This window comes from Nematolebias whitei, chromosome 5 (genome assembly GCF_014905685.2).
Source record: "Nematolebias whitei isolate Nwh7 chromosome 5, NemWhi1, whole genome shotgun sequence".
NCBI lineage: Eukaryota > Metazoa > Chordata > Actinopteri > Cyprinodontiformes > Rivulidae > Nematolebias > Nematolebias whitei.
Genome location: NC_056502.1, coordinates 8,357,879 through 8,385,227, shown reverse-complemented (window position 1 = coordinate 8,385,227; position 27,349 = coordinate 8,357,879). Strand labels below are relative to the sequence as shown.

At 40.0% G+C, this 27,349-nt stretch overlaps 1 protein-coding gene across 1 annotated transcript in view; it reads left to right on the top strand.

Moving 5' to 3' along the window:
• The window catches only part of mef2d (myocyte enhancer factor 2d), a gene marked incomplete at its 5' end in the record, with an annotated part of 48,444 nt that extends 21,853 nt beyond the window's left edge, over positions 1-26,591 (top strand). Inside the window, 6 exon segments of the mRNA XM_037676135.1 lie at positions 4,406-4,584; positions 6,297-6,326; positions 9,110-9,227; positions 9,632-9,797; positions 12,613-12,681; positions 25,901-26,591. Coding sequence (XP_037532063.1) covers positions 4,406-4,584; positions 6,297-6,326; positions 9,110-9,227; positions 9,632-9,797; positions 12,613-12,681; positions 25,901-26,327 — 989 coding nt within the window.
• Positions 26,592-27,349: the final 758 nt, after the last annotated feature.

Here is a 27,349-nt window from a genome sequence, read left to right as displayed (position 1 = left end):
TCAGTAATAATATGAAAATAATGTGTTATGTGTTGTCATCATTGTATGTTCCCATACAATGGCAAAATTGGCTCTCTGCATTTAACCCATCCACCACCAGGTGGAGCAGTGGGCAGCTATTAAAAGCGCCTGGGGAGCTATCGGGGATAGGGTGTCCTGCTCAGAGACACCACGAGATGTGCAATGACTGGGGATCGAACCTGGGACTTTCGGCTGCCCTGCCTCTACCCCCTCAGCACCAATACCAGTATAAAGCTTACAGATTGATGTTTATTATTAATTTAATTTGGCACATCATTTCTTTTTTGCTTGTTTGACTATGACAAGTTTTACAGTCATAGGGTTGGAACAGATTTACGCATCAATGGAGCGTTCCCAGTTCGGCATTTCCAGACATTCTGCCAGAGAAAGAAAGGAAACGTTGAATGCCAGCATTTATCTGTAAAAATCTGTTATGTCGTTTATAAATGTTTCCACAAAGTGTTGTTGAACTCCTAATTACAAAGTTAGATTTTCAAACAAAGGTGCACCGAGGGCATAGAAACAATTACCATTTAAAAGAGCGCAGATACATTTAAAAAAAAAAAAAAGGCTTGAAGAATCCACATCTGTGAAATTCAGCATAACAAGAACCGTTACACAGAATAGCGTTTAAATACACAAAGAAAGATGTCTGTGCTGCAGGCTGTGTTTCTGTAAAGGGATTTAGTGCTGGCTTGGGAGCACCTGTTAAACACATGTTAGTTCTGCTGTGTGTCAAACTTTCATAACTTAGGGTGACCACTGAGCCACCACCCTCTCTTAACCCACAAACATGAACACAATGTAAGCAGCAACAGATTTCCATTAGTCACTGATGTATACTGAGAGTGCAACACACACACAGACACACTGAGGGTCGCAGGATTTCTCTGAGGGGGAGTCCGCTGTGCACCAACAGGACACGGGTGATCCAAGTGACCAAATGGCAATGAGACAACTTTCATATTTTTTTAAAGAAGTTTTAAGTTTTATTTCATACAAACAGTTTTCATCATCTTCTTTCAGTAACTTCTCCCCCACTTTCACTTCCCTCCTTCCGCCCTTGGTTTTATTCTCCCACACATTTTCTTCCTTCACCTTATTTTTCATTCTTACCATCTATTTAGCTTTATTCTTCCTATTCTTATTTCAGTCCTTTACTGGATCGTGTCGTGGATGTTTTCTATCTGTTGAAGGTGTACCTTTTTCTTTATGCGTTTTCTCACCCTTATTTATTATCATTATTAATTATGTAATCATTATTAATTGTAATTATTATAGAATTTTGTTGTGCTTCTGTACAGTGCCAATAAAGGCATTCTGATTATTATTAGTAGTAGTAGTATTATTAGTATAATAACCAGCACTTTAAGCCCTATTAATATTATTCACATCTTTCTGTCTCATTTTATCGTTTTTTCCTGACTTACCTCATCTCTCATATACTTATTTTTTAAGTAAAATGTGATGTTTTCATTTTTAGCAGTTTTTCTTTTGACCTAAATATTTATTTTCCCTTCAGAGAAATTCGGTTACAATGGATCAAAAATGTTTTGCACTGTTGTTTTAAGGCTTTTGAAAAGATTAATTAATTAACTGTTGGCAAATTATCAACATTTTGCTTTAAACGTGGACTGTAGTTTGTAACAAAAGCTGACTTTTTATTCAGATAAAGTTAAAACGCAACGTTTTCTTCTGTTCTGTAGCTTGAAGTCGTTTCACTTTATCGCTCTTACTGGATGGGAAGCGAAACGTCTTCAGCGACAGAATAAAAGTCCAGTTTTGTTTTTTAAACTCCCCTCTCCCGTTTCTTGGTTCCTTTCCTCCCACTGTGTTTTTTCCTTGTCCACCCTCCCACCTCCACCACCTCTGTCTCCCCCCCGCCTCGTTTTGTCCTGTTCCCCTCCCTCTAAGCTGATAACAGAGATAGTGTTGACTTGTTGTTGTTGTCAAGCTGCATTTACGGACTTTGTGTGTGTAACTGAGATGAAGCAGAGTCACATGCCACTGTGTCTGGAGGCAGCGTCATGGAGAACTGCTATCTGCTATCACGCACACACACACCCTCTCTGCTCCCGTCCAAGGGGAATACACTGTCTGTGTGTGTGTGTCTGTGTGTGTGTGTGTGTCAGTGCTGGGAAAGTCCCCGCTGTCCGCCTTATATTCAGTCTCTGTTTAAATGGACTTGTTTAAACTCAACAGCAAAGACAGGCTGCTGACTGCTGGAGTCTTGTTGTCATGACACCCATCTAACTCTCATTTCACCTCATCATAACTCATTTGTCATAAAACTCATCAGAATATGTTAATCCATGCAATACAATTTACCACATAAAATTTCAAAATTAAAATTCAAATGTGCAAAAAATAAATTGGAAACTGTTTGAAATATTGCAAACGAGAAAAAGTATCTACAGTGATATGCACATAAACCGAGTTGTGTTGATCTCGTTGTGTGTCAGCTACTATTGTTCCTCGTAGTAATTGTGTTTGTGTGTAAAGGTTAAGAATGTGACCGTTGCGCATTTTCAAAGGAGGGTGTGTTAACCAGTAAATTTCTGTAATGTCGTGTGTCATGTTATGGGAATCTCCCCTTTAAACAAAAAAACAAAAGTGCTGTTAAATAATGTAGGAGATCAAAATAAACCCGCATCTTATAAAATAAGTGATTAAATAATTTTTTGTGTGTGTTGTGAACAATTCTCATTGAGACCTAAACAAACAAGAATATATTTTCATTGTGTAACTAAATCAGTATTGTGTATTATCAGTGTCCTTGTACATTTCTTTAAATCGCTCCGGTTACTTCAGGTGCACACTTTTATTTTTACTGACCTAATCTCCCAAGACCAACAAATAATGTATTAATCAGCTTCTTAAAAAATCTTTAGTGGTTTCTTTTTTCCTTTTTGTAGCTTTCGTCATCTATGATTGGCTCCCTGTCAAATTCAGAATAGAATTCAAAATCTTACTTCTAACCAGAACTTATTTTTTAAAAACATTTTTTAGTTTTATTGACGAATTTGTCAAAGCACAATTTTAATATTATTGTTTTTGTTAGTACAGAAGTAATGTTTAATATATGTTAGGACTCTATTCTTTGCTAACAAAATATATTTTATGTTATTAAACAACTCGGTTTACAAATTAAGCCCTGCTTCTAACCTACAAAGCTCTCAACAACCTAGCTCCATCTTATATTACAGATCTTATTGTTCCATATTTTCCTAAAGGAGCACTTCACTCAGACTGCAGGCTTACTTGTGGTTCCTAGAGTTTCCAAAAGTAGAATGGGAGGAAGATCTTTCAGTTATCAGGCTCCTCTTTTGTGGAACCAACTTCCAGTTTCTGTCCTTGAGGCTGACATATTGTCCAGTTTTAAGACTGGGCTTAAGACTTTCCTTTTTGATTAATCCTATAGTTAGGGTTGGCTTGTTATGCTGCTATGGAGACTACTGGAGGACAAAATGACCTAATTTCTTAAAATGAGTTGTTAAAATTGAATAATTTTCATTTGAAATTATTTCTATCTTAATAAGATTTTTGACTTGCCATTGTGTATCTGTTCCTCCTTCCTGTTCCTCTCAAACCCAGCCGGTCGAAGCAGATGGCCGTTTGTCCTGAGCCTGGTTCTGCTAAAGGTTTCTTCCTCATGAAGGAGTTTTTGTTGTGACTTGGTGCTATATAAATAAACTGCATTGAATTGAATATGACAAGCAATTTAAACTTTTTGGTCAAGATCCAGGGTCTTGATATTTAGGTCAGAAAATGTCAAGTTTAGACCATTTTCTGGATTTTGTACAAGCAAATTCAGAAAATGGTGCAAATCTACTACATTTAAAGCCGTAATAGGTGTTTTATTTGATGTACTGAATTAATTGAACTGTATGAGAGGGTTGTGTTCACATCACAGAAACTGTTCTTCTAGGCCTTAACGACAATAAAAACTAACTTGTGTAGAAAAGTGTTCTTTGCAGTTCAAGTTTGACAAAGCCCAAAGACATGTTTTTTTGTGTGTGTTTTTGTTTACACCGAGTCGAGACGAGTGCAACAAAAAAAAGAAGTGAGGTAGGAAGAAAGCGGGAGTGAAAACAAAACAGTTCAGGAGAGAGCGTGGCACGGTTTTGATGTGAAAAAGCTAAAGAAAATCAGAACGCCGCCAAAAAAACTTTGTTTGAGCTGTAAAAAATGATGAAGAGCTTGTGGTACAACAAAAGGGATCCGACTCGCTAATGAGAACACACAAACGCATACGAAAAGGTAGACGAGAGCAGCTCACAGGTAGATACTGAAGCTGGAAACATCAGAAGAGACAAAAAACACAAAACCTCCTTCTTACCTGCCTCTTCACTAAACCTCACTCTCTTTATTTTTGTCTCTCCAGCTAATGGCTACATCAGTGCCAGGGCCTCTCCAGGCCTCTTGTCCGTATCCAATAGCAACAGCCTCGGGAAAGTAGTCCCGGCTAAGTCTCCACCTCCACCCAGCCCTCAGATGGTCAACAGCCGCAAACCGGACCTGAGGGTCATCACTTCACAGAGTGGCAAGAACCTCATGCAGCTGGTGAGGACCCACAGGATACATGGATAAAACATTCTAATTTCATGTTGACTTGGTCACCTGCTTGATGCTGCCTCACAAACAATGGTTTTTACTTTTTACTACCTATTAGGGATGCACGATATTATTGGCATGGTATCGGCTGATATTAACGATAAAGTTAAATATCGGACATCGGCCATTCCATCAAAATAACTCCCTGATATAAAAGGTGCTGTTTTTTTAAGGTGCTGTTTTTGTATGACAACCCAGTGACGAGGATGGCTGCTGCGCCAGCATGACGTTATGACGTCACACGCGCCGTTGAGTTTAGATGGGTGAAAATTTACAAATTTGCACTGTTTGAGTGTTGTCGTTTTAGAGAGAGTAAATATTGTAAATAAATTTGACATTAAACGTAATCCAAGTTGAAGTGTTACATCTTTTTCAGACCCCTTTTTGACATCTGCATTTAGTAGCAGGTCAAAGTGACAAAGACCCTGCAGAATAATGTATTTTAATTCCACAGCAGAGAAAGCTATGTTGTCTCTGTAAGTAGGTCTAGGAGACGCAATATCTGTATTGGTATCGGTTATCAGCCAAATAATTTTAACATATCGGTATATCGGATATTGGCCAAAAATCCAGTATCGTGCATCCCCACTACCTATAATATCTTTGACACTGTTTATTCGCTGCATTATACAGTAAACATCAAGGTTTTTTTAAAAAAATTATGGCCTTCTAAACTTGTGCAAATCGTTTGACTCTTCGTGAAGGAAGAAAACTTTTGAAGGGGTCAGAATTTAAATGGGTTTGCTATTATATATTAAGATAATTTCCAGTCAGCCTTAAGGGCTGTGCTTTAACAAGATGTCTGGTGTCCATCTTCTTTTCAGTTTATTTGAAGTCCATCATAACATTTTTATCTGCTTAGCTCAGACTGTAGAAATAAGTAGCTTTAAAATCTGCTCTTAACTTGCTTGGCGATGCACGTCCTGAATGTATGAGGTCAGAAACATCATCCTGTATGTCAGTTGAGCAGAAATGACATTCATGTGCACACCCGTAACCAAACTATTAATGTTCATTACACTGAAACCAGTTGGTGCTGATTTGGATTTTGATCAACCTGACTGAACCCTGGGAGGAGAGAAATGGTTTTAAACAAGCATGAGGCCATTGAGGATCAGAAATATGTTTTCATATTCACAGCAAATATAACAACAAATGCCACAAACACTCATAAATTGTAGATGTTTGCTTTCAGATTACAGGATGTGACATAACTGAGGTTTCTTCATTCCAACAACTATAAACCCAATTTTTTTTATTACCATATTTTTCGGACTGTAGGGCGCAGTTAAAACCCTTTAATTTTTTCAAAAATCAACAGTGAGCCTTATAATCCAGTGCACCTTATGCATTAATTCTGGTTGTGCTTACTGACCTCAAACTGATTTTATGTGGTACACGGCGCTCAAAAATCTGTCAAAATATTTTAGTTTCGCTTAATGCGCCTTATAATCCGGTGCACCTTATAGTCCGAAAAATACGGTATTAATTTTGATTATTTTTTTTTTAGATCACTGTGCAACATGCTTGGAAAATGCGGTCCAGTTTTCAGCACCATTCATGAATAGATGTTCATATTTGGGTCACAGTTACCAGAAACTTAACGTCCTCTGCCCTTTTTTTTTTTACTCCCTCCTCCTCCTCCTCCACCGGCCATGCAGACAGAGGAAGAGCTGGAGTTGGTGAGTGAGGTGAATAGACTTTTAGAGTTTCAGCCTCGTGGATGTGGCGTCGAACTCTGTGTGATCTCACTGAGCATGAGTGTGACACCGTCGGCAAACGCATCCCATCAGGGTCGACTCGGCTATGAAAGGAAATGAAGGAAAACCACCGGAGCATCAGAGCAACTTTCAAATAGTGGAAAAAATCAGCTGATTGTCTCTGTTCCCAGAAGATTTGTGGTTTAGGGTTCAGGATGTGCTGCAGGCAGAACTCTATCTGGTTTATAGTGCTGCAGATGCTAATCAGGTTACTTACATTTAAACTTACGCACTTAATTCTTTGAGGAAATTTTCAGCACAATACAACCGTATATTGTTATTTTTTTGCATTTATACCACACAATATGTAGCTACACAGCTTATGGTAAACATATCCGCTACTCCAAGTTAAGTCAGATCCTCTGGACGGTTTCTTTTTTGTTGAAACGTTTCGTCTTTCATCCAAAAGACTTCATCAGTCCGAGGAGCCTCACATAGTGGACAATCAAGTTTGATGGCGCTCAGATGGTTTTTGGAGTCCGCCCTCTCCCCCGCCGACTCGTTTGAGGCAGTCATGGCCAAAGTGGTTCAAAACATCAAAGTTCATGCTCAATAATCCAGGTAGAAAAATCCTGGTTGACCCACTATGTGAAGATGCTATTTATAAGACTGAGTTTGTTGTGGGTCCTTGGACTGATGAAGTCCTTTGGATGAAAAGCTAAACGTTTCAACAAAAATAAACCATCCAGAGGACCTGACTTAACTTTGTTGGATTTTTCTACCTGTGTTATTGAGCATGTATCTGGATATATCGGCTACTCCTCCAACTAATTCAAATGGAATAGTAGCCGTGCATCAAAACTATTTGCATCACGTTTTTCCTCTTTACTGGTAAAAGAAACTTGTGGCTGCTCTTACCACCAGGCTTGTTACTCAAACCCTATTAATTGTATAATTATTTTCAGAAGAACGGGCATCTTTTTGACAGGAAAGTATGGAATGAGCTCATGATGTAAAATGAATGGTGGAAAAAATCTTAATATTTTAGGTGATAAGTTGCTACTAAACATAAACCTGTTGGAATCGGAGCAGTTTTGGAGCCAGTGTGTACTGTCCATCAGTAGAATAGTACCTTCATATTGACTTTGGCCCAATTGCAAACATGTTTTAGTGATGGTTTATGGTCTGAATGTTTAGTTTTGTAACATTAGAAATGATCACAAGTCCTTTTAAAATGAACTGGAACAGAGTTTTAATACATATCGATGACCCTGCAGAGCCCAGCCCACAGTGACATTTGTGCAGCACAGGCTATAGAGAGGAAATGTTGAGGGAACTGGAGCAACCAGCTGACTCTCTGCTTTGTGTTAAAGCTGCTCGGCATGTGCATGTTTGGTTTCATCTGAGTGTCTATGTTCCGAGGATCAGAGGGAGGAACGCTCGCAAAGTCTCCAACCTGGAACACAGATGGGCACGTTAGCCTCAGATACTCTGACCCCATTCAGTCTCGCACACAGATGCACACACATGCATGCATTATTCTTTGCATAATTATACACACACTTCACAACTCACACCTCGCATTGTGTATTTATTCCAGAGATACTCCTCACTTTCTTGTTTCTCTTTTTTTATTTTAAGGAAAACGCGTTCATACACACACTCATCCTCACTCATGTCCCCCTCCGTCAGCCTTGCCGATGCATGCGTTCCTGTCAGCATGATCCTCCAGCACAGCGCTACCTCTCATAACACCTTTCCACCGTGATTCTACAGAACATGAGCCCTGGCGACAACGTTGCTGTGCCAACGTCGCGTTCTCATCCGAGAATTTTCTCATCTTGCACGACAATGTTCAGTTGTTGCAGAAAAGTTGAACACCTCGGGGAGAAGTCGGGTGGCTGGATTTTCTTTCAGGGAACAAGACGTCTCCAGATGGAGCACAATTCTAAAAACATCTGAGAATTCACTGCACAGACAGATGAAGTATCTGTTAATAAAGATTATTCTGCTATTAGTACTTGTAGTATGATAAACGAGACATTCGAAGTGGAAGGAAAACTGTTGAACGAGGATTAAAGTTCATGCACATCTTTCCGAGGGTCCAGTCTATTTGTTTTTATTTCAGTGGGAAGTAGAATATGGTGTTTCTAGTTTAATATTCCAGTATTAACTGAATTGTTCTTGCAAGGTCTCTGCATCCGCTCTGCTGCACAGTGGAAGGCACATGCTAGCCATTATCATTGTTGCTGTTGAAAAAAGATGAAGTCATGAGCCGTGAACTTCTACACTCTGTCCATAAAAGGGAAAAGTAAGGCAGGAATGGTTGTGGAACCAGACCAAGTTCTCTCACAACTCACAGCTACAGCTCTGGATTCATGGGTCCAAGGAAAAAAAGATGAAACTAAATATTGTTTTAATTGTAAATCTCAGTCGGGTGTTTTTTTTTGTTGTTTTTTTTTGTTTAGACAGAAATTTTATAGATATGTTAGAGATTCCGTAATCACTCAGATATAATTGCATCAGTGCCAGATTCCTGCAGGAAATCATATTTTAACATAAATTAACTCTACTGTGCATAGAAGCAATGCAGAAAATTGCATCTGGAGTACTTTTTGTACTTCTTTTATACGTTTTCACAAAACCTAACTACTTTTCAGTGGCTAAATATGTTCTAGAACTGTGAATCCAATTATGAGACCACCACTAGGGGTAAACTTTTCCTATTTTCTCTTTTAACTGATGATCTTCTTTATATCTTGCCCTCTACCCAGAATGCTCAGCGACTAGGAGTCTCACAGGTGACACAGCCACTCACTACCCCTGTTGTTTCTGTGGCAACACCCAGTCTCCTTGCACCTTTCCCCGGCATGCAGACAGCCTACAACACGGGTAAGTCCTTGAACGCAGCACTGCCCCTAACGATGGGACCGGATATTTTAGCAGCTTGAACTGAATTTGTCTGTTTGCATCAGGACTGGAATGAAACTGCCGCCACCGATGATGAATTTAAAAGAAACGGAAAAGATGCAGATTAGAAATTATAGTCTAAACTGTGTCATGAAACACTTGCAGAATGATGCCACAAACCACTATGAATATTCACTTTGTTCATTGTGTGAGAACTTTTGGAAGGATTCCACTTCAAAGGTCCACATTAATATGGATTAGCCGTGGTTAATATTGATGCGGCAGAAAGTTGTATGATGTAAAACAATCCCACACCCCCACCAGCCCTCCTCATCATCACTTTCTCTCTTTCTCCCTCTGTCTTCATTTCTATCCCTTAATCCCAGACTACCAGCTGACGAGCGCCGACCTCACAGCGCTTCAGACGTTCACACCACCAGGGCTGGTGCCTGGCAACATGGCTGCCTGGCAACAGCAGCCGGCGGTCTCCCAGCAACAACAACAACAGCAGCAGCAACAGCAGTTGACATTGGCATCACTCAATAACTTGGTGTAAGTTCTCTCTTCCACCTTAAGTGCATTTCTGCGATTAAGGCAGTAGTTTTGCTCACAATTAAACTTTTCTTCTAAACAACTGTTCAGGGGACTTCCATTTTAGCTGATTCAGTAAACCCACCAAAATACACACTTAAACTCTTGAAGTACCCCTACCATACAAGCAGTGGGATCACTCCAGCTGTTGGTAATTTATCTTTCTGGTGACCTAGATACCCCCCTGTTGACAACCCGAGCTGACTTCCACTGCAGTCCCACTCTGATTTAACTCCTTGTAGTAAGCCCGTGGTATCCAGCTAACGTGTTTTTATTTTTAAGTATAAAGAACTTACTATGCTCCTATTTTGCCTGCTGTGATGCTGGTCTAGAATCAGGTTTACCTTCTAGGACAGAATGTGTTCACTAGGATGGCTTCTGATGTTTTCATAGATGTAGTTTCTCTGACGGACCCTTCAGCTTCTCTTTCTAAATGTGCTGCGGTGCATTTTATCCCCAAGCAGATTCAGTCCTTCCAAATTACTGCACCCACACAGGTGTTTTCAGTTCATCCTCCTTTCCTGACAACTCGGTCATCATCCTGTTATGCACGATAAGAACATAATTAATTATGTTTTTGCTAAATTTAAAGGTCACCTGACAAAATCACTTGAGTTTTTAACATGTGGTTTAAAAATAATCCTAATATCTAAACCACCACAGAAACGTTGAGATCATGCTCATGTCATTTTCAACCTAAAGTTGTATTTTTGTTAAACATAATGCATAAACTCCCTTATTTGTAAACTCGTGTTAAATTAAAACTTTAATAAAAAAAAATCAAATGTTTAAAATGTTAGTTAAAATATCAAATGTTTGAACAAAGAAATTTTACAGTTTTTAGAGGGAAAAATAATTTTATATCAGCAACACATCTCAAAGCAGTTGGGACCGGGCCTTGTATATGACTGTAAACTTTTCCATCTGCTTTTAAAACCAGTCTGTAAACATCTAGGAGCTGAGGAAACCAGATTTTTGTTTGTTTGTTGTGGAGAATGTTGTCCCATTTTTTTGTCTGAAGTAAGTTTCTAGTGGTTCAACAATCCTGGGCCTTCTTTGCTGGATGGGAGCAAATGTTTTCCTAAAACTTTTATATACTTTTCTGCATTGATAAACATGTTTAAGCTGCCCATGCCATATGCAATAATGCACCCCCATACCAGCAGAGAAGGCTGATAACAGGCTGAATGGTCTCCTCTTTAGTTAGCATTCATGATAAGCAAAAAGAGTTTTTAAGTTTTGATTTGTCTGATCACAGAACAGTTCTGAAGTTTGCCTCAGTTTGTTTTACTGAGCTTTGACCCAGAGAAGACTGGAGTGTTTTTGAATGATGTTCACTTAATGCATCTTCTTTGCATATCGATTAAACCAGCGTTTCACTGCGTTTGTAGACAGTGATTTGTGGAAGTGTTGCTGAGCCCATGCAGTGATGACCATAAAGGAATAAGGCTTGTTTTTAAATGCAGTGCTGTCTTCCAGTATTGAATTTCAATCTTGTCCTTTAGGCTCAGATATTTCTTCAGGTTCATAAAATCTTTGACGATGATATGAACTGGATACCACCAAAGCCTTATCTGCAACCTTCTGCAGAGGAACAGTATTCTGAAGTATTGCTCCTCAATTGAAAATTAAATAAATTATGTTTAGATATCAAAGTTCATGCTCAGTAATCCAGGTAAAAATCCAACAATGTTCAGTCAGGTCATCTGGACTTTTTTTTTTTTTTTTTTGCTGAGACGTTTCGTCCTTCATCCAAAGGACTTCTTCAATCCGAGGAGCCACAAACAAACTGGTTCCCACAATCAGCACACTCCCACAGTGGAAAACACCAGTTTGCTGGTGATAAGATTGTCATCTTATAAAAATCTTATCACCATGTTCTGAACCACTTTGGCATGGCTGCTTCAGAGGAGTTGATGGGGGAGAGGACGGGCCCCAGAAACCATCTCATCACCAGCAAACTGTTTGTTTTTTCCCCACTATGTGAGTGTGCTGATTGTGGGAATCAGTTTGTTTGTCGCTCCTCAGACTGATGAAGTCCTTTGGATGAAGGACGAAACGTCTCAGCAAAAAAAGAACCCGTCCAGATGACCTGACTGAACATTGTTGCGTTTAGTTTTCTGCAGACTTGTTAACCTCTGCCCATCTTTACTTCTAAGAGATTCAGCCTCTCCAAAAGTCTATTCTTTTTGGACCCAGTCCTCTTGCTCACCTGTCACCAATTATCCTAATTAGTTGCAAAACACTCCTCCAGATGTTTCTTGTTCGTACCACTTCCTTTACAACCTTTTGGTGACCCTGTCCCAACTTCTTAAAATTATATTGCTGAAATCAAACTCAAAATTAACCAGTTTTTTATTATCTTTAAAAATATTGACCTTTTTTTTTTTGACACATTTGAAATATTTCCATTTTACTGTAAATAAAATATGTGTTTGAGGTTTCCTAAGTCTTGTATTCTGTTTTCCTATACATTTTACACAATGTTTAAACTTTTTCACAGTCGTGGTTGTTCTTCAGTTACATTGAAGTGATTCCAGTGATTTGAGGAAAAATCACTCATCTGTTCTGAATCTGTTAGCAGATAGCATATTTCTATTTTTAACAATGTAAACGATGTCAAAGTATCAGTTTTTAAACCAGAAGGTGCCGTTATTAGAGTTAAATCGTTGTTGGAGCTATATCTGGTTCTGCCTGACTATAACTTGTGGCTGAAGGAGCAGCTTGTAACTGCTTCTTGTTTTTGTCCCTCCTCCCCCTCCATTTTTCTCTACAGCATGTGGGGTGCAGACAAACAGAATGCGGAGATGGTTAACTGCATCTCCAATTTTGCTGCTAACCTGAGGTGAATGACTCTAACATTCGGCGCCGTGCAGTGTTTGTCTTGTTGTTTATCAGTCGAGTTGTTCTACTCACTCGGAAGTGTGAAACAGCCTGATATTGTGAGGCCAAAAATAACCTAAACAAATTCCAGAACAGATGCAAACACACACACTCTGTATCAAAGCATCTTTTCTTTGCGCTTGGATGTTGGATGTGATGCCTGTTGCTCTGCTGTGTCTGTGCTCTCTCGGTTCACTTGAAGGAAAATCACTTTTCTCCTCCAAGATTATAAGATAATTAGTTTGGTTCCAGGAGTTTCTTTTTTTCCTGCCACCTAAAGCTCTGATCTGAAGCTCTTTGTGTGTGGAAGGAAGAGGAAGCTGCTTCGGTGTGACAGAAGCAGCACCTTGCTTGATTCTTCAATAAAAGAAGTCTCCGGGTGTTGCCTTCAGTCCTCAACACTAAAATCGGTGTGCAGTTTTGTGCCAGTACCACACCTGCTGCATTAAAATGTTTTTTTTTTCTTCTGTCATCTGTCAGTCTCAGCTGACAGCTATAAGATCCTACAGCTCAGATACACGTAGAGCTGACAAAAGACATGTAGAAGTAGCTTTACCGTCATTGTCAAGGAGATAGAAGCACATATGCATCATGGCTTTAGAGTTTGGTGCTTAATGTGATTTCACTTTTCTAATTGGTTTATAATCTGTGACACTTTTCCATCTTAATTCTCTTCCTGCGTAACACAAAGCACATTTGAAACATAAAAAAGATCTTAATGCTGGCGGGTTTTGTTCTAAACAATCACAGGTTTATCGCACCACTTAGTTAATTTGAGACATGGCACATATTTTTGATGGCATTAAAGGAAAAAGAAATGTGTTTTAAAGAGCGGTGCTGTCTGCCAGCAGTCGCACCTTTTCCTTAAGTCTTACAAGAACTGGAAATTGTCTTTGAAAATGTGAGACGGGCTTGTTTGTTATTATATACAACAGCTGTGACTTCAGTGGGTTGAGCATCTTTGAAAAAGCTGCGTGCAGTTAACAGCCATCTCCAGCTCCTACACAGCAGAACTCGTCATATTGCCATATGAATGTTACCAAATGGCGGTCCAGACTGTGTGAAATCCTCCTGCAACCAGATCTGCTAAACCTCGGAGGTTCTAAAAGAAGCCTGCGGTGATTTCTCCCAAGTGTTCGGTAATGAGCCGACAACTGTTCCAACATCTCCTCTGAAATATTAATCTATTATATCAAGTTCATCTTTAATTTGTGGAGCATTAAAGCATGCAGCTAATAACATAAAATATCTAATACTAGAATTTGGTGTTTTAAGGTGTTTGCTTTAGGAGATGCTGGAACCAGTAAATGTGTGCATTTTTCTCAACTTATTCAAATATTTTAGTAACTTGCCACAGATTTCTAATTTGATTGACTGAATGCAGGTTGATGATTGTTAAAGCAGCACCTATCACCTGATGCCTTTCATGTTGTAGTTTTAGGCTAAAATCATCTTATTTTGAAAAATGACAGAATTGTAGTTGTATTGGTCAAAGCATAAATATTCATTCAACCTTTATTTAGACAGGTAAATCCCATTGAGCCTCGAGGAGTCATTTACAAGAGACCTGATTTCAACAAAGAATGATGAAAATAATGGACAACAGCGACAGCAATAGACAGTTATAAAAAGGCATACAGATTTTTTTTTTTTTACAAATAAGATGGCTAAATAAAGTAACAAAAAACAGCTAGATTGTAAGGCGAATGTAGAAAACTAAAAACAGGAACATGTCTGCATTGGTCCCTGCCAGGAGTCCAACAGATTCTTAAAGCCACTTAGAGAGGTCAAGGTCGAGAGCTTCAAATCTTTTTGTAAGATATTCCAGGGAACAGGAGCAGAGTAGGAGGAGGTCCTTTTACCTAGTTCAGTCCGCACTGAGGGAACACTGCAGGTAATAATGTCCTGAGAGCGCACGCTGTAGCTGCACTCACGCAGAGACATGTAGGAGATGTATGAAGGCAGCAGACCAAGAAGTGATTTGACTAAAATGTTTGTAAAATTCACTGAGTTGTTTCCCTTTTTTTGTTGGCTAATGTAATTAGCTGGTATGGGCTCTTGATTTGAAATGACTCCAAAAGTTAATCAGTTGTAGATGTGCACCCAATATTTACTTTCTGAGAGTTTCAGTATCATCCGTTCAGTGGTTTGTGAATTCTTTTAGATCTTGCAATCAACTAGTGTTCTGACTGTGTTGCAAACCAATCTCGGCTACTAACACAAAATTTAAGGTCAGTAGCTGTAAAATGCTATCGCTATCTTTGTATTTGCTAAAGTTACTTGACAGTGGTTAATGAGATATTTTGAATGAATCTCATTAGCCATTCAGAAAATTGTGAATTGGTAGTGTATTGGTAAAACAAATCAAACTGAATTGTGAAGTCACTTTTTGTAACTTCAGTGTAAGCATTTTCTGAGTCATAATCTAGACTATATAATGCAATGGAGATCTGGGAGAATTATGAAAGCTAGACTTAAACGAGGGAGGTGACTGTGAGCAGCAGTATGGTTTCATGCCAAGAAAGAGCAGCACAGATGCCATATTTGCTTTGAGGATGCTGATGGAGAAGTGCAGAGGGTCAGAAAGAACTCCATCGTGTCTTTGTGGATTTAGGACAGAGGGCCGAGGGAGGCGTTGTGGTATTGCATGAGGAAATCTGGAGTGGCAGGGAAGTATGTTAGACTGGTACAGGACATGTATGAGGACATTTTCATTCAACCTTTATTTAGACAGGTAATCCCATTGAGCCTCGAGGACTCATTTACAAGAGAGACCTGATTTCAACGAAGAAAGATGACAATGGGCAACAGCAACAACAATAAACAATTATAAAAAGTCATACTGCAGGGTTTTTTTTTGTATGAAGACGTGTATGAGGACAGCAGGCCAGTGGTGAGATGTGCTGTAGGAGTGACGGATAGCTTCAAGGTGGAGGTGGGAGTACATCAAGGATCGGCTCTGAGCCCCTTCTTGTTTGCTCTGGTGATGAACCAACTAACAGATGAGGTCATGCAGGAATCCCCATGGACTATGATGTTTGCAGATGACATTGTGATCTGTGGTGAGAACGGGGAACATGTGGAAGAGAACTTGGAGAGGTGGAGGTATTCACTTGAAAGTTGTGGAATGAAAGTCAGCTGTAGTAAGACAGAGTACATGTGTGTGAATGAGAGGGAGACCGGTGGAACAGTGAGGCTACAAGGAGCAGAGGTCACAAAGGTGCAGGACTTCAAGGACTTGTAATCCACTGTCCAGGAAAATGGGGAGTGTGGTAAAGAGGTGAAAAAGAGTCTAGCTAGGATGGAGTGGATGGAGAAAAGTGTCATGAGTGATTTGTGACAACAGGGTGTCAGCAAAAGATCAAAGGAGAAGTTTTCAAGACAGTGATGAGACCAGCTATGTCGTATGGTCTGGAGACAGAGACATGGACAAAAAGACAGAAGACGGAACTGGAAGTGGCAGAAATTAGGTTCAGGTTGAGGTTCTCCTTAGAAGTGACAAGAAAGTATAAGATTAAGAATGAGATCATCAGAGGTACAGCACAGGTTGAACAACTGAGAGATAAAGTTAGAGAGACCAGACTGAGATGGTTTGGAAACGTCCAGAGGCGGGACAGTGGGTATACTGGTAGAAGGATGTTAGAAATGCAGTTAGCAGGAAAAAGACAAAGAGTAAGCTTAATGAGGAGATCTATGGATGCAGTTAGAGAGGACATGGAGGTAGTTGGAGTGAGGACAGAGGATGCAGAGGACAGAGTGAGATGGAGGATGACTCGCTGTGGCGACCCCTGAAGAGGGAAAAGCCGAAAGAAAAAGAAGAATCTAGATTATTATAAACTAGAAATTAAGATGCATCAATGAATATGGCAGAGAACCAAAAATTATAAACCCCAGCATCTTTTCTTTACCTTAAACTATGTGATGCCGTATTAAAGCAGCAAATAAGCTCAGTAAAAAAAAATCTTGTGGCCTTCAACGTTAACTGACTCATTTTGCCACCAGTGATGTTCCCTCCTCTATGAAATGCCTCACACGGCCTGTTGAAAATATAATTGGAACCTTCTGAAACTAAAAACAGTCATGGTTTTCCTGAATAAAAAGGATTCGGTTGTATCATGATCGTGCAGCCCAGATGCTGAAAGTGGAGGTGTTACAACTCTGGCAGGTTTAACACCCCATCAGCACCAGGCAGGTTGATGTGTTTTTTGTGTGTGTGGAAGGATCAGAATAACAGAATCATTGTCTCTGCAAACAAGGGAGCACCACCACGGAGATGTTGGAAGCTTTCCCAGCACACCAAACTGTTCTCATAGCACAACGAAGAAACGTGCCGTCCTAGGACAGCATGGCTCCGGTGCTTTGTTTTCGGTTTTGTCACAGCGCAGCCTCACAGCGAGCAAACAAACCCTTCCAATCAAATGGTGATTGATGGCTTGGCTGCGAACCTCGCCTCTGCTGTCGTCTACACTTTTCCTTGCTACAAGGCTCCGCAAGGAAATTATTTCTGTCATCTTACTTTCTCTCCTTCCCCATTTTAATCATCGTCCCCTCCACTACTGGAGTCTTTCCTCTCATTTCCTGTCCCTTTTGTCAAGCGCATTTAATTGGGTGTACACCTGTTGGCTCTCATCTTACCCCTGACTCCTCAATCTAAATGTTAATGTCACGGCTGGCCCCTGAACCAGCTCCCTGCAGAGCGCCACTCTCAGCCTGTCCATGTGTTTATGTAGAACTGCTCGCTGGATACTGATTGTTCCAGGGTGCTGTTTGTTTCTTCACTCAGTCGATAAGTTATCAGCAGACAGGAACCACACTTGGGACACTTGAGCAGGAAATGAACCACACTATTTCTAAGAATGCCGTTTGCAGTTGCATTAGGGCTGTTTTGGCCACTTGTTATGGCTATGTAGCATACAAAGCCACAAGCATAAAGAATGTATTAATGTAGTTATTGGTAGCTAATGTCTTTTAACTCTCAAATCAAATGTGTAAGGTTTGGCTCTATACCCAGATAATATGTGACTGAGAACATTGATTTCAGGGCCAGGAGAAAGTTAAAACGGTGTTTATTTACAGACAGTGAATACATATGAACAGTGTGAAGAATCTGCAGGGCAGGATTGTAACCCTGGAGAGTAAGGGACAATACTAGTAGAAGGTCCTTCTGGAAGGTTGCTCTTGATGTTCAGATTCCTTACTTTATGCAGGCAGAGTTGTTGCAGAAGCGAAATTCAAAAGGTTTCCTAAAGGTCTTATAAGAATGGTGGGCAAGTGGTGGACGGCAATGGATGGCTGGAGAGATCACAAAGAGGTTTAGGAGACGATGAGGAAGGTCCAAGGCTCAGGAGGATCACAGGAGTCAAGCTACAACAAGGAGAATCGAGATGTATCTTTCACAAAACACTGGGAGTAAGATAAAGGACATGAACACAGCTACTGATAGGCAGATAATGCACCAGCGTCGGATTTCATCAACTGCCTTAAGTACTCATGCAGCTCATAAAGCGAATAGCCCTCAGGTGTGGGTCTGTTGGTGCCCTCTGGTGTAAAAAGGCTGCAATAGGAAACGCTGGAACTCTTACAAAATTGTTACTTTCGTTTAATCCAAATGTGCATTTTTCCCCCTTTTTTTCCATCCAACTTCTTTGTCTCTCCCTTATACAGTAGTCCCTCGCTACTTCACGGTTCGTTTATCGCGGATTAGCTCTGTCGCGGTTTATCAAAATAAGATTGGACATGACCCACAATTGGCTGATTGATGGATGAGATGTATGATGGGCATGAAATGTTGATTTAAAATAAATTATTTAGCACCTGTTGCTCCTTTGTGCCTCCCAGAGCTGCAGAAAAAGCCTCCTCCTTCACCTCTGTGCAGCCCACACTGCAGGATAAACTTCCTGCTGCAGCTGATCAGCTGATTTTAACGAGCGGAGAAGTGGGCGTGGCCAAGAGCGCTTGCAGGAGCCTGAGAGCAGCGGAGGCACAGAGAGGGAAATCTTGACATTGTGTTCTTTTAGAGAGTTTAGAAACATTGTTTAGAATATTGCAAGAGTGTGGAAAGGGTTTAAAACGCCTTAATATATAAATGCTTAAACAAACTACTACTTACTACTTGTACTACTATTCCTACTTAGAAGTTTTTCTCTTATCGTGGAGCTTCAGCCTGAAGTGGATCCCCGCGATAAACGAGGGACTACTGTAATAAAAAACGCATTTACAGATATTGCTCAGCACTAATTTTTAAACAGAAATCAAAGGCTAATAAGTCAAATCTTCCTTAGAATAATCAGAAATCTCTTCAAAGTTGTACCAAGAGATTTTTACCAGACTTTAATGGATTTTTATTATCAGATCAATCCAGTCCACAAAGGTCAGGGCAAAAGGTAGGATCAGTAAAAGTCCAATCACAGCATAAGTTCATCCTAAAGCTGTCAGTAGAAAGGAAAGGGAAAAAGTCATCACAATTTTGACCGTTAAATGTAAACGGGTCAATTAAAAATGTGAAACTTAAAAAGCCTCAGCCAGCGTGTTGTAAATCCTGTTAACGGCAGCTGACACTAGAGATTCACACCAACTTCGACACATTTCAGGCAAAGCCAGAAATGGAAATTAATGAGAATGGAAGAGAAACAAGTGCTGAAAGTGAACTTGTGTTTACACAAGCGTTCACACTTCTAACTATACACAACTCTGCTTTTAATAAGATCTCAGCTTGAATTAAGCAGCTGTTCAGGGCTTTTTTTTTTGTCTAGTTGCCACGTCTGGACTGTCCATTACTGGCCTCTGTCTCATTGTTTTCCTGCTGGTTCAGCTATCTTAAAATTACTTGTCTCTTTCCCTCCCCCTTCACCTCCCCCCACAGCTTGGCTTCTCAGTCCAACTTGCTCTTTGGCAGAGAGGAGGGCCTCTGCTGGTACGCCACTCTACACTTTAGACACACAGCTACAGCAAAGTCACTTTCCCAAAAATATCTGCTGCTCGGTGGATCCTCAACAAAAGATATTGTACATTAAAACAACTTTTGTTTGTCTTTTGTTCAAATGGTTCTTAGTATGTGTGGAAATAAACAAAAAATGATTAATATGGGGGTGGTTGGCCACAGCTAGTGTTAATTACTTGTAGGAGCCAGTTAGTTTTAGGTAAAAAAAAAACAAAAAAACAAGATTTTAACAACAAATTCAATACTTCATGACCCGGTTTTAAGTTTTTACGTTGTTTTTTAATTTAACTTCCTTCTGCTGCTGATGCACATACATTTGAACAAACTAGCATCCATAATTAAATTGTTGTTTGTGTTCCTCAGAGGTCAAAGTTAACAAGCACCGAGTCAAATCATGAGACTTCATGCTGCCTAGCACACATCTATTTATTTATTCTAATTCTATTTTATTGTTCCTCTCAAAATGACATTGTTTTGATGTGTACTGAACTAAAAGCAGCAGTTATTAAAAAGTTAATTGCACCTACACACGCAAAACAACTCTTATTGCACTTGAAGCTGACAAAGCACCTTTGCTGTTGCTGTTCACAGAAACTCTGCACTTTTCTTGTTGTGGTACTTGTCTGTAGTCTTGAACAAAGTGCAAATATTTCTTTCAAAAAGATTTAGAAGCAAATTCATCTGACCACATTACTTATGTCTAAGTTTTATGGGTTGATCCTTGATGCCTCTGAGCCCTGAACAAGTCCAACACATACTTACTATAACAGTTAAAGTAGCATTTGTGAAAGTAATCTTGTATCGAGACCTTGGCAAAGATATTCCAAAGTAATCCTTCACCCATATGGTTCTGTCAGCTATTACTGAATTATAGATTTTGATGTAGAGCTGTTTGATTTATTAGAGATCAGGGGTATTTATTTTCGGCTTACATCCTTGCTCTTTATGCGCTGAAATGACTCAACATTCCTTTAATCATCTACTGTACTTTTTGGACTATAAGGCGCACCAGATTATAAGACGCAATATCAATCAACGGGTCTGTTTTCATACATAAGGCGCACTGGATTATAAAGCTCACTGTTGATTTTTGAGAAAATTTAAGGATTTTAAGTGCGCCTTATAGTCTGAAAAATATGCTTATAATTATAAGAACTTTAGGGAAGGAAATATGCAATATCTTTAAATCTTTTATGAAGATTATTTAACATTTCCAATATTTTCATACAGATTAGTAATAAAAGTGCACAACTTTTGTCCATCTCTCATCCCAAAACGTGTGAATACTGACTTTGTACCCAATAAAGTTATTTGTTGACACATTTAAAATAAGATAATGTTTTTACACCTCATTACAAGCACTTAATGATCTGTCATTTAAATTTTTAATCTGTTGCACACCTGAAACTCAAACTTAAAATGGCTTAGGTTCAATAAAAAAAAACTTTTTTTGTCTTATTTCTGACCTTTTATGACTAAAATGAAAAGTGACATTTAAAATTAAATTTACAATTAAAGGTTATATAAGAAACTCAATTGTATGACTATATATTATATTTATCACTTTCCTTAAACAAAGTGTATCAAGCTGAGTAAAACCAACTTAGTAATTTATATTGTAGCTCTTCTGCAGAGGCTTGTTAACCCTGTAACAACACAAATCCATGCAGTGATTTGACAGAGACAATGTTCTAGTTTTAAATATAGATGACACCTGGCAGACTGAATTATTACATTTAGACCTATAATTAAAAAGCTGTTGATATTGCAGCTGAGCCACCTGCAGTCCGTGACGACCACGTCGCATTGCAAGGAATTCATGCTGGCTGCTGCCTAGTGCTTTCAAACGCCAATATGTCCCCTTTAAAAGTAGGCAATAAATATATTTTTTAAATAATAGCAACTCAAATTATAGCCAGTATTGTGGAAAACTATTTTTAATTATTATTTGTGATGCAGTTATGTTGAACTAAAATGATTTTTAATTCCAATTTGTCCAATTTATGTTAACAGAACTCTTCTAGAGCTACAGAAAACAGGATAATTTCACAGTTTTAGCATCTACCTTTCCTGAAAACAAGATATTTTAGTGTCCAACTATAATATTAAAGTCCACTTTATAGCTTTGCAGAGTAACAACTGTCAGGACGAAGACCTGTAGATCCATGTTTGCTTGTTTGAAGGAAAAAGAGAAGGAAGCTGAAAGTGGTAACAATTGGTGGTAGTTGCATTTTTAATATTTTGTTTTCGTCTGTGGGTTTACATACACAGAAGTATTATCCCTCAAGCCCATAAGTGAAGTGCAAGTCTGCAGGAATCACAAAAATTGAGTCCTTCTAGCCTTAGAGACTGAAGTTTTTCGAAATAAGTGAGCAAAACGTATATTTAATGTTATCACATAAATTTAATGACGTAGAAGGAGATGGTTACCCCATTATATATTTGTAATATTAATTTGTGGGAGCAAATCTTAAGATACATGGTGTCTTCTCCAGTTTAAATTGTGGGGGAACAAACAGTCACAGAAATGTTCACGCTAGTCGACTAAACATCACAATTTAAACTTTGTGCGCCTGTTTTAAAGGACACGCTGGTCTTTATGATCAGAAAGTCGATTCATTTTGTAACTTCAGCTCTTCGTTTAACATCAGAATATTCAAATATGGGATCGTTTGTACTAAACAAATGTATTTATTATTTTTTTTGTCAAATCTTACACTAAACCTTTGCATAAGTCACATCTATGGAGAAGTTTTGTTACTTTTTTAATAACTATTAAGCAGAAAAGCAGAGTATTCTGGGACTCATGTCCGCATCTCACCACTCCTTATTGTAATCGTTTGTCTGCTCCTGGCTGTGCTCACTGTTTTGTTAGTGTTGGGGAGGGCTAGCCCGTTCGCGCTCACCTTCATCACTGTCACTGACCTGCTGACTCGGCTGTTTTCACACGCCATAGCAACAGCATCGCGGTGGCACTCCCATCTATCTACCTGCACCAGCCTGAGCCACGACGTGCAGGTTTGATGAAGTGGGCACAGGAAGGCACGGACTGAGCCTCGCTGCTATCGGTTCTGTGTGCATGTGTGTGCGTGTGTGCGCAAATACTCGAGAGGAAAAGGAGCATTTGTATGTAGGACAGCAAGAGTGCACAACTTTCAGTGTGTGTGTGTCAGGAGGAAGACAGCGAGCACATTTGAGTGCGGCAGACCCAAATCGCCTGGAGAAGAGCTATCTTAAAGTCCCTTCTCAGTCTGCCAGTAATTGTGCGAATGTTCGAGATACAGTGCTGCAGATGGCTCATGATATGACATATTAGAAGCCACCCGAGGGGCGAAATGCAGTAATTGGGCGCTTCAAAATTCTGATCTGGAATGTCATGCTGCAGGATAGGAGGAGGTGGAACGCGCCCAATTCGAAAAATCATGTCTACACCGTCAACAGAACGAGCCACAGTGCAGCGTCAACACCCGGCGTCAGCCGCGGTGACAGGTCTGACTTTGCCTCCAGCCAGAAGAGGGGGTGAAGGCTGAGCGTGAGGGTGGAGGCGCTGATCAAAAGGGCTGTGGCAGGTAGATGTGGGGAGGGTGACGCAGAGGAAAGCTTTTTGGCACACCGTTTTCACCCCTGAGCATCTTGAAAAAGACATGCACTAAAATTATCATTAGTGCAGCTCAATCAGAAGCAGGAGGGTGTTCTTCAAGCCACAATCACACATCCAGACCTTGTGAACATGTTCAAGAAAATCTTTTCATATTTTAAAAGCATTTTTTTTTTAAAAGTTGGACTCACGTTACCTGAAGTGTTGTCCTTATTATTATTTAAAGCAACTTCCCTGAGTTTAATTTGAACCCATAAAGATCAGAAATGGAAATGAAACCCCGAGAAGCCCCGTCACCAGAGCCAAAGAGGGATTTAGGCAGTTATTGCACTTTTTGGTGAAAAGGCAAACTCTTCCAAAGTAACTGTTCAACTTGTCCTTTCTTTTAGACTGTTTATATTAAATTGAATAATTAATTTAGACTACCTGTAGTATATTTACCTACATACAAGTCACAGTCTCTCACAAATGTGTACAATAACATGTTTGGTTGAACATCAGTTAGGCCTGTCACGATAACTAATTTTGCTGGGCGATAAAATTGTCTCAGAATTTATTACAATAAACAATGATATTGTTTGAAATTTGACAATAATTAGTCATTTTTGTCAAATTTAAGAAGAAATGTTTAATTTGTTTGTGTGTAGTACCTTTTGTTGACCACCGGATGGCAGTATAAGACTGTTTGAACCAAATGATGGATATTGAGGGAGCGAGCTGTATGTTTCTTTAAGAAAAATGGGAGGGAGGCCTCTTGACGTGACATGGGCGGTCTCTCTTCCGTTCTCAAAATGGCGGACACTCTTTGTGGTTTGAGCCCTTTAGCATAACTTTTTTCACACAAAACTTTTAATAAAAAAAAAAAAATCAGTAAAGTTCTCAGCTTCTTTTTGCCGAGAAAAACTTTATACACGAAGGCACGGGTTTCAACAGTGAATTTTGGTGCTTTGACAAGATGGAGCTTTTTTCCTGAGGTCAGCCTGTTAGCTTAGTTAGGCCTGTCGCAATAAACAATAAATCAATTAATCACATGATAAATGAAAATTATCGACCTCATTTTCATTTATCGGCTTTATCGTTTCTTCTTGTCTCTCTTTCTACTGAAGACACTGGATGACGAAAGGTTCAACTCCAGTGCTCTTCACTGACCCCTCCCTTTCTCTTTAAAATCTGCTTTAATCATCCAAAATCGTGTTTTTGGATTGTTAAAAGCAGCTAAGCTGAGAAGCTAAGCTACGAGCTAACCTAACAGGCTGACCCCGGGAAAACACCTCCATCTTGTCAAAGCTCCAAAATTCACGGTTGAAATTTGTGCCTTCGTGTAAAAAGTTTTTTCTCTGCAAAAAGAAGCTGAGAACTTGTTTACGGATTTTTCATTTTTATTAAAAGTTTTGTGGGGAAAATGCTATGCTAAAGAGTTCAAACCACATCGAGCGTCTGCCATTTTGAGAACCAAAAACAGGAAAGAGAGACAGCCCATGTCGCATCAAGAGGCCTCCCTCCCATTTTTCTTAGAGACACGCTGCTCGCTCCCTCACTATCCATCCTTCGGTTCAAAGAGTCATCTGGTGGTCAAAAAAGGTACTACACTAAAAACAAATTAACCAACATTTCTTAAGTTTGACAATAATTACTAATTATTGTCAAATTTCAAACAATATTATCGTTTATCGCAATAATTTCTGAGGCAATTAATCAGCCAGCAAAATTTGTTATCGTGGCAGGCCTAAGCTTAGCTTCTCAGCTTAGCTGGTTTTAACGATCCAAAACCACAATTTTGGACAGTTAAAATGGATTTTAAAGAGAAAGAGTTGAACCTTTCGTCATCCGGTGTCTTCAGTAGAAAGAGAGAGGCACGAAGAAACAATAAAGCCGATAAATGAAAACGAGGTCGATAATTTTAATTTATCATGCGATTAATTGATTTATTATTTATCATGACAAGTCTAACTTCAATAACTTTTTTTGGTGAGAACTTTCATTGTCGGTGTGTAGAAAGTAGAACCTCTCAGTTAAATCTTCCAAAACAGCATATTATTGTAACTAGAGGTAAAGAGCTGCATCTAGTAAGTGCTTTATAGAAGGAATCCATCATGTAAGAAGTTGTCACTTAACATTTGGGTAAAAAAGGAGATTTTGGTAGCTGAAGAATTCCCAAAGGCAAATCTTTATTGTAAAGGGAGCTGGTGTACGTTGGAAAAAATGACAGTCGGGGAATTTTCCTGCCGAGTTGATTGAACAGAACAGAAATTCACTCCGCACTTATGCTCATATTCAGCTGTAAACTTTGACAAGCAAGTCCAAGGTGCAAAACTGTTTAGACTGCATGGCTAATGATTCTGCTTTTTTGTGGCTGTACATGTGGTTTTATGTGTCCTGTGCTGCACTTGTGCCGAGGTTTTCCCAAACCTATATCTGTCTGGTTCATAGTGTGGCCTCGATGCTCTTTGTATCTGAACATGCTTAGCTTTTCTTTTAAGCATCCACTGTATGTTTATCAGATTATGATCGTGGGATCCAGTTCACATCTTTAGAGTTCACTCTGTTTCATCTGTAAAATTTTGTCTGGACCTGGATTTTAGCGAACTGTGACTGTGCATGTCTCGCTGTCATAACCTTTCTTCTTCTGTTTTATTTCTCCAGGTCTGTGGGCCCAGTTCCTCAGAGCGCCCTGACGGTCAACACAAACCCCAACATCAACATCAAGTCCGAGCCCGTATCGCCAAACCGTGATCGCAGCACTCCCATTTCCATCGGTGGCGCAGGATTGTGCGCGGGGGGTCAGATCCAGGGACAAGGTTTGGTTTCGGTCGCCTACCCCGGTACCCTGCGGGTGGAAGCAGGAGGCCAAGGCCGCTCGCCCGTCGACAGCCTCAGCAGCAACGGCAGCTCGTTCGAAGGCAGCGACCGGGACGACATCCAGGGACAGGGTGGGGGTACGAACTTCCACGGCCAGGTGGGCGGAGCGCAGCAGCCCACGATGCTTCTCCTCCGGCCCTCTTCGGCTGACCCTCAAGAGCAGGATGGGACAAATGTCAAAAGAATGAGATTGGATGCCTGGGTCACATAAAGAGCTGGACGGACACATGGAAGATGATGTGTATTTGTGGCTTGTGTACCTGCTTCAGTCCCCCCCATCCTCCCACCCTCTTAAATAAAATCACAGAATAAGACCATCATTGACCCAGTAACTGCACAGAAACTCATTCGTTCACAACACAGGCATGAAAACACACTCACGTTGCACAGTGGACATTGATGCCGAGTCGATGGCAGTGCGCGTTCACTTTTGTACTTCGATGTCCTCGAACTTGTAAACATGCCCCCCCCCCCCCCCCCCGTCAAGTTGAGCCACCAAACCAGGAATTATTCACCAACGGAAGGATAAAAACGAACAAAGATTTTAATCAGGCATCATTTTGGCCACATGGACTTCTATCCGACACGCCGACAGTTACTGGCAGAGCAGACAAACAAATCAGACTTGGTTCCCAGCAAGTCTGGGTGGGATTTGGTTTGTGGTTGGTGGTGGGGTCCCACCCTCGTCCTCACTGTTCACCTGCAGTAGGTTCTGGTCAGACATGACAGCGCTGTGTTTAACAAGTGCCACTAGAAATATCCACATCATGTTTTTGAATACGTGCGCCCAACCAACGTCGTGTTGCTCTTTCTCTCTCATGTCTTGTTTCTTCTCCCAGAGCCGGAGATGTTCTGCTTGGAAATGTGTCTCGACTGTTTGAACTTTGATTTCATTTTGGATTTGAATTTGAAGATGCAAAACGAAAGAAAGAAGGAATAATAAAACCTCTTGCCTCTCTCCCCAACCGTGCCGACAGCTCCGTCAACAGGCCGGCGCGCCGGCCGTCTCCAAGATTGACGACCCACAGGTTGTTTTTTTGTTTTGTTTTTTCAAGAGGAACCTTGCAGTCTGTCTGTAGAACACGGAACGTGATTTGTTGCTGAAGTAAAAGACTGCTTTTCTTTGAATCAGGGATGAGCTGCAACTGCTCGGCAGCACGCTGTACTCTTCATTTGCCCACATTGTGTTGACTACAGATGATGGAAAAGGCTTGTGTGTTTGGTGTGTGTATG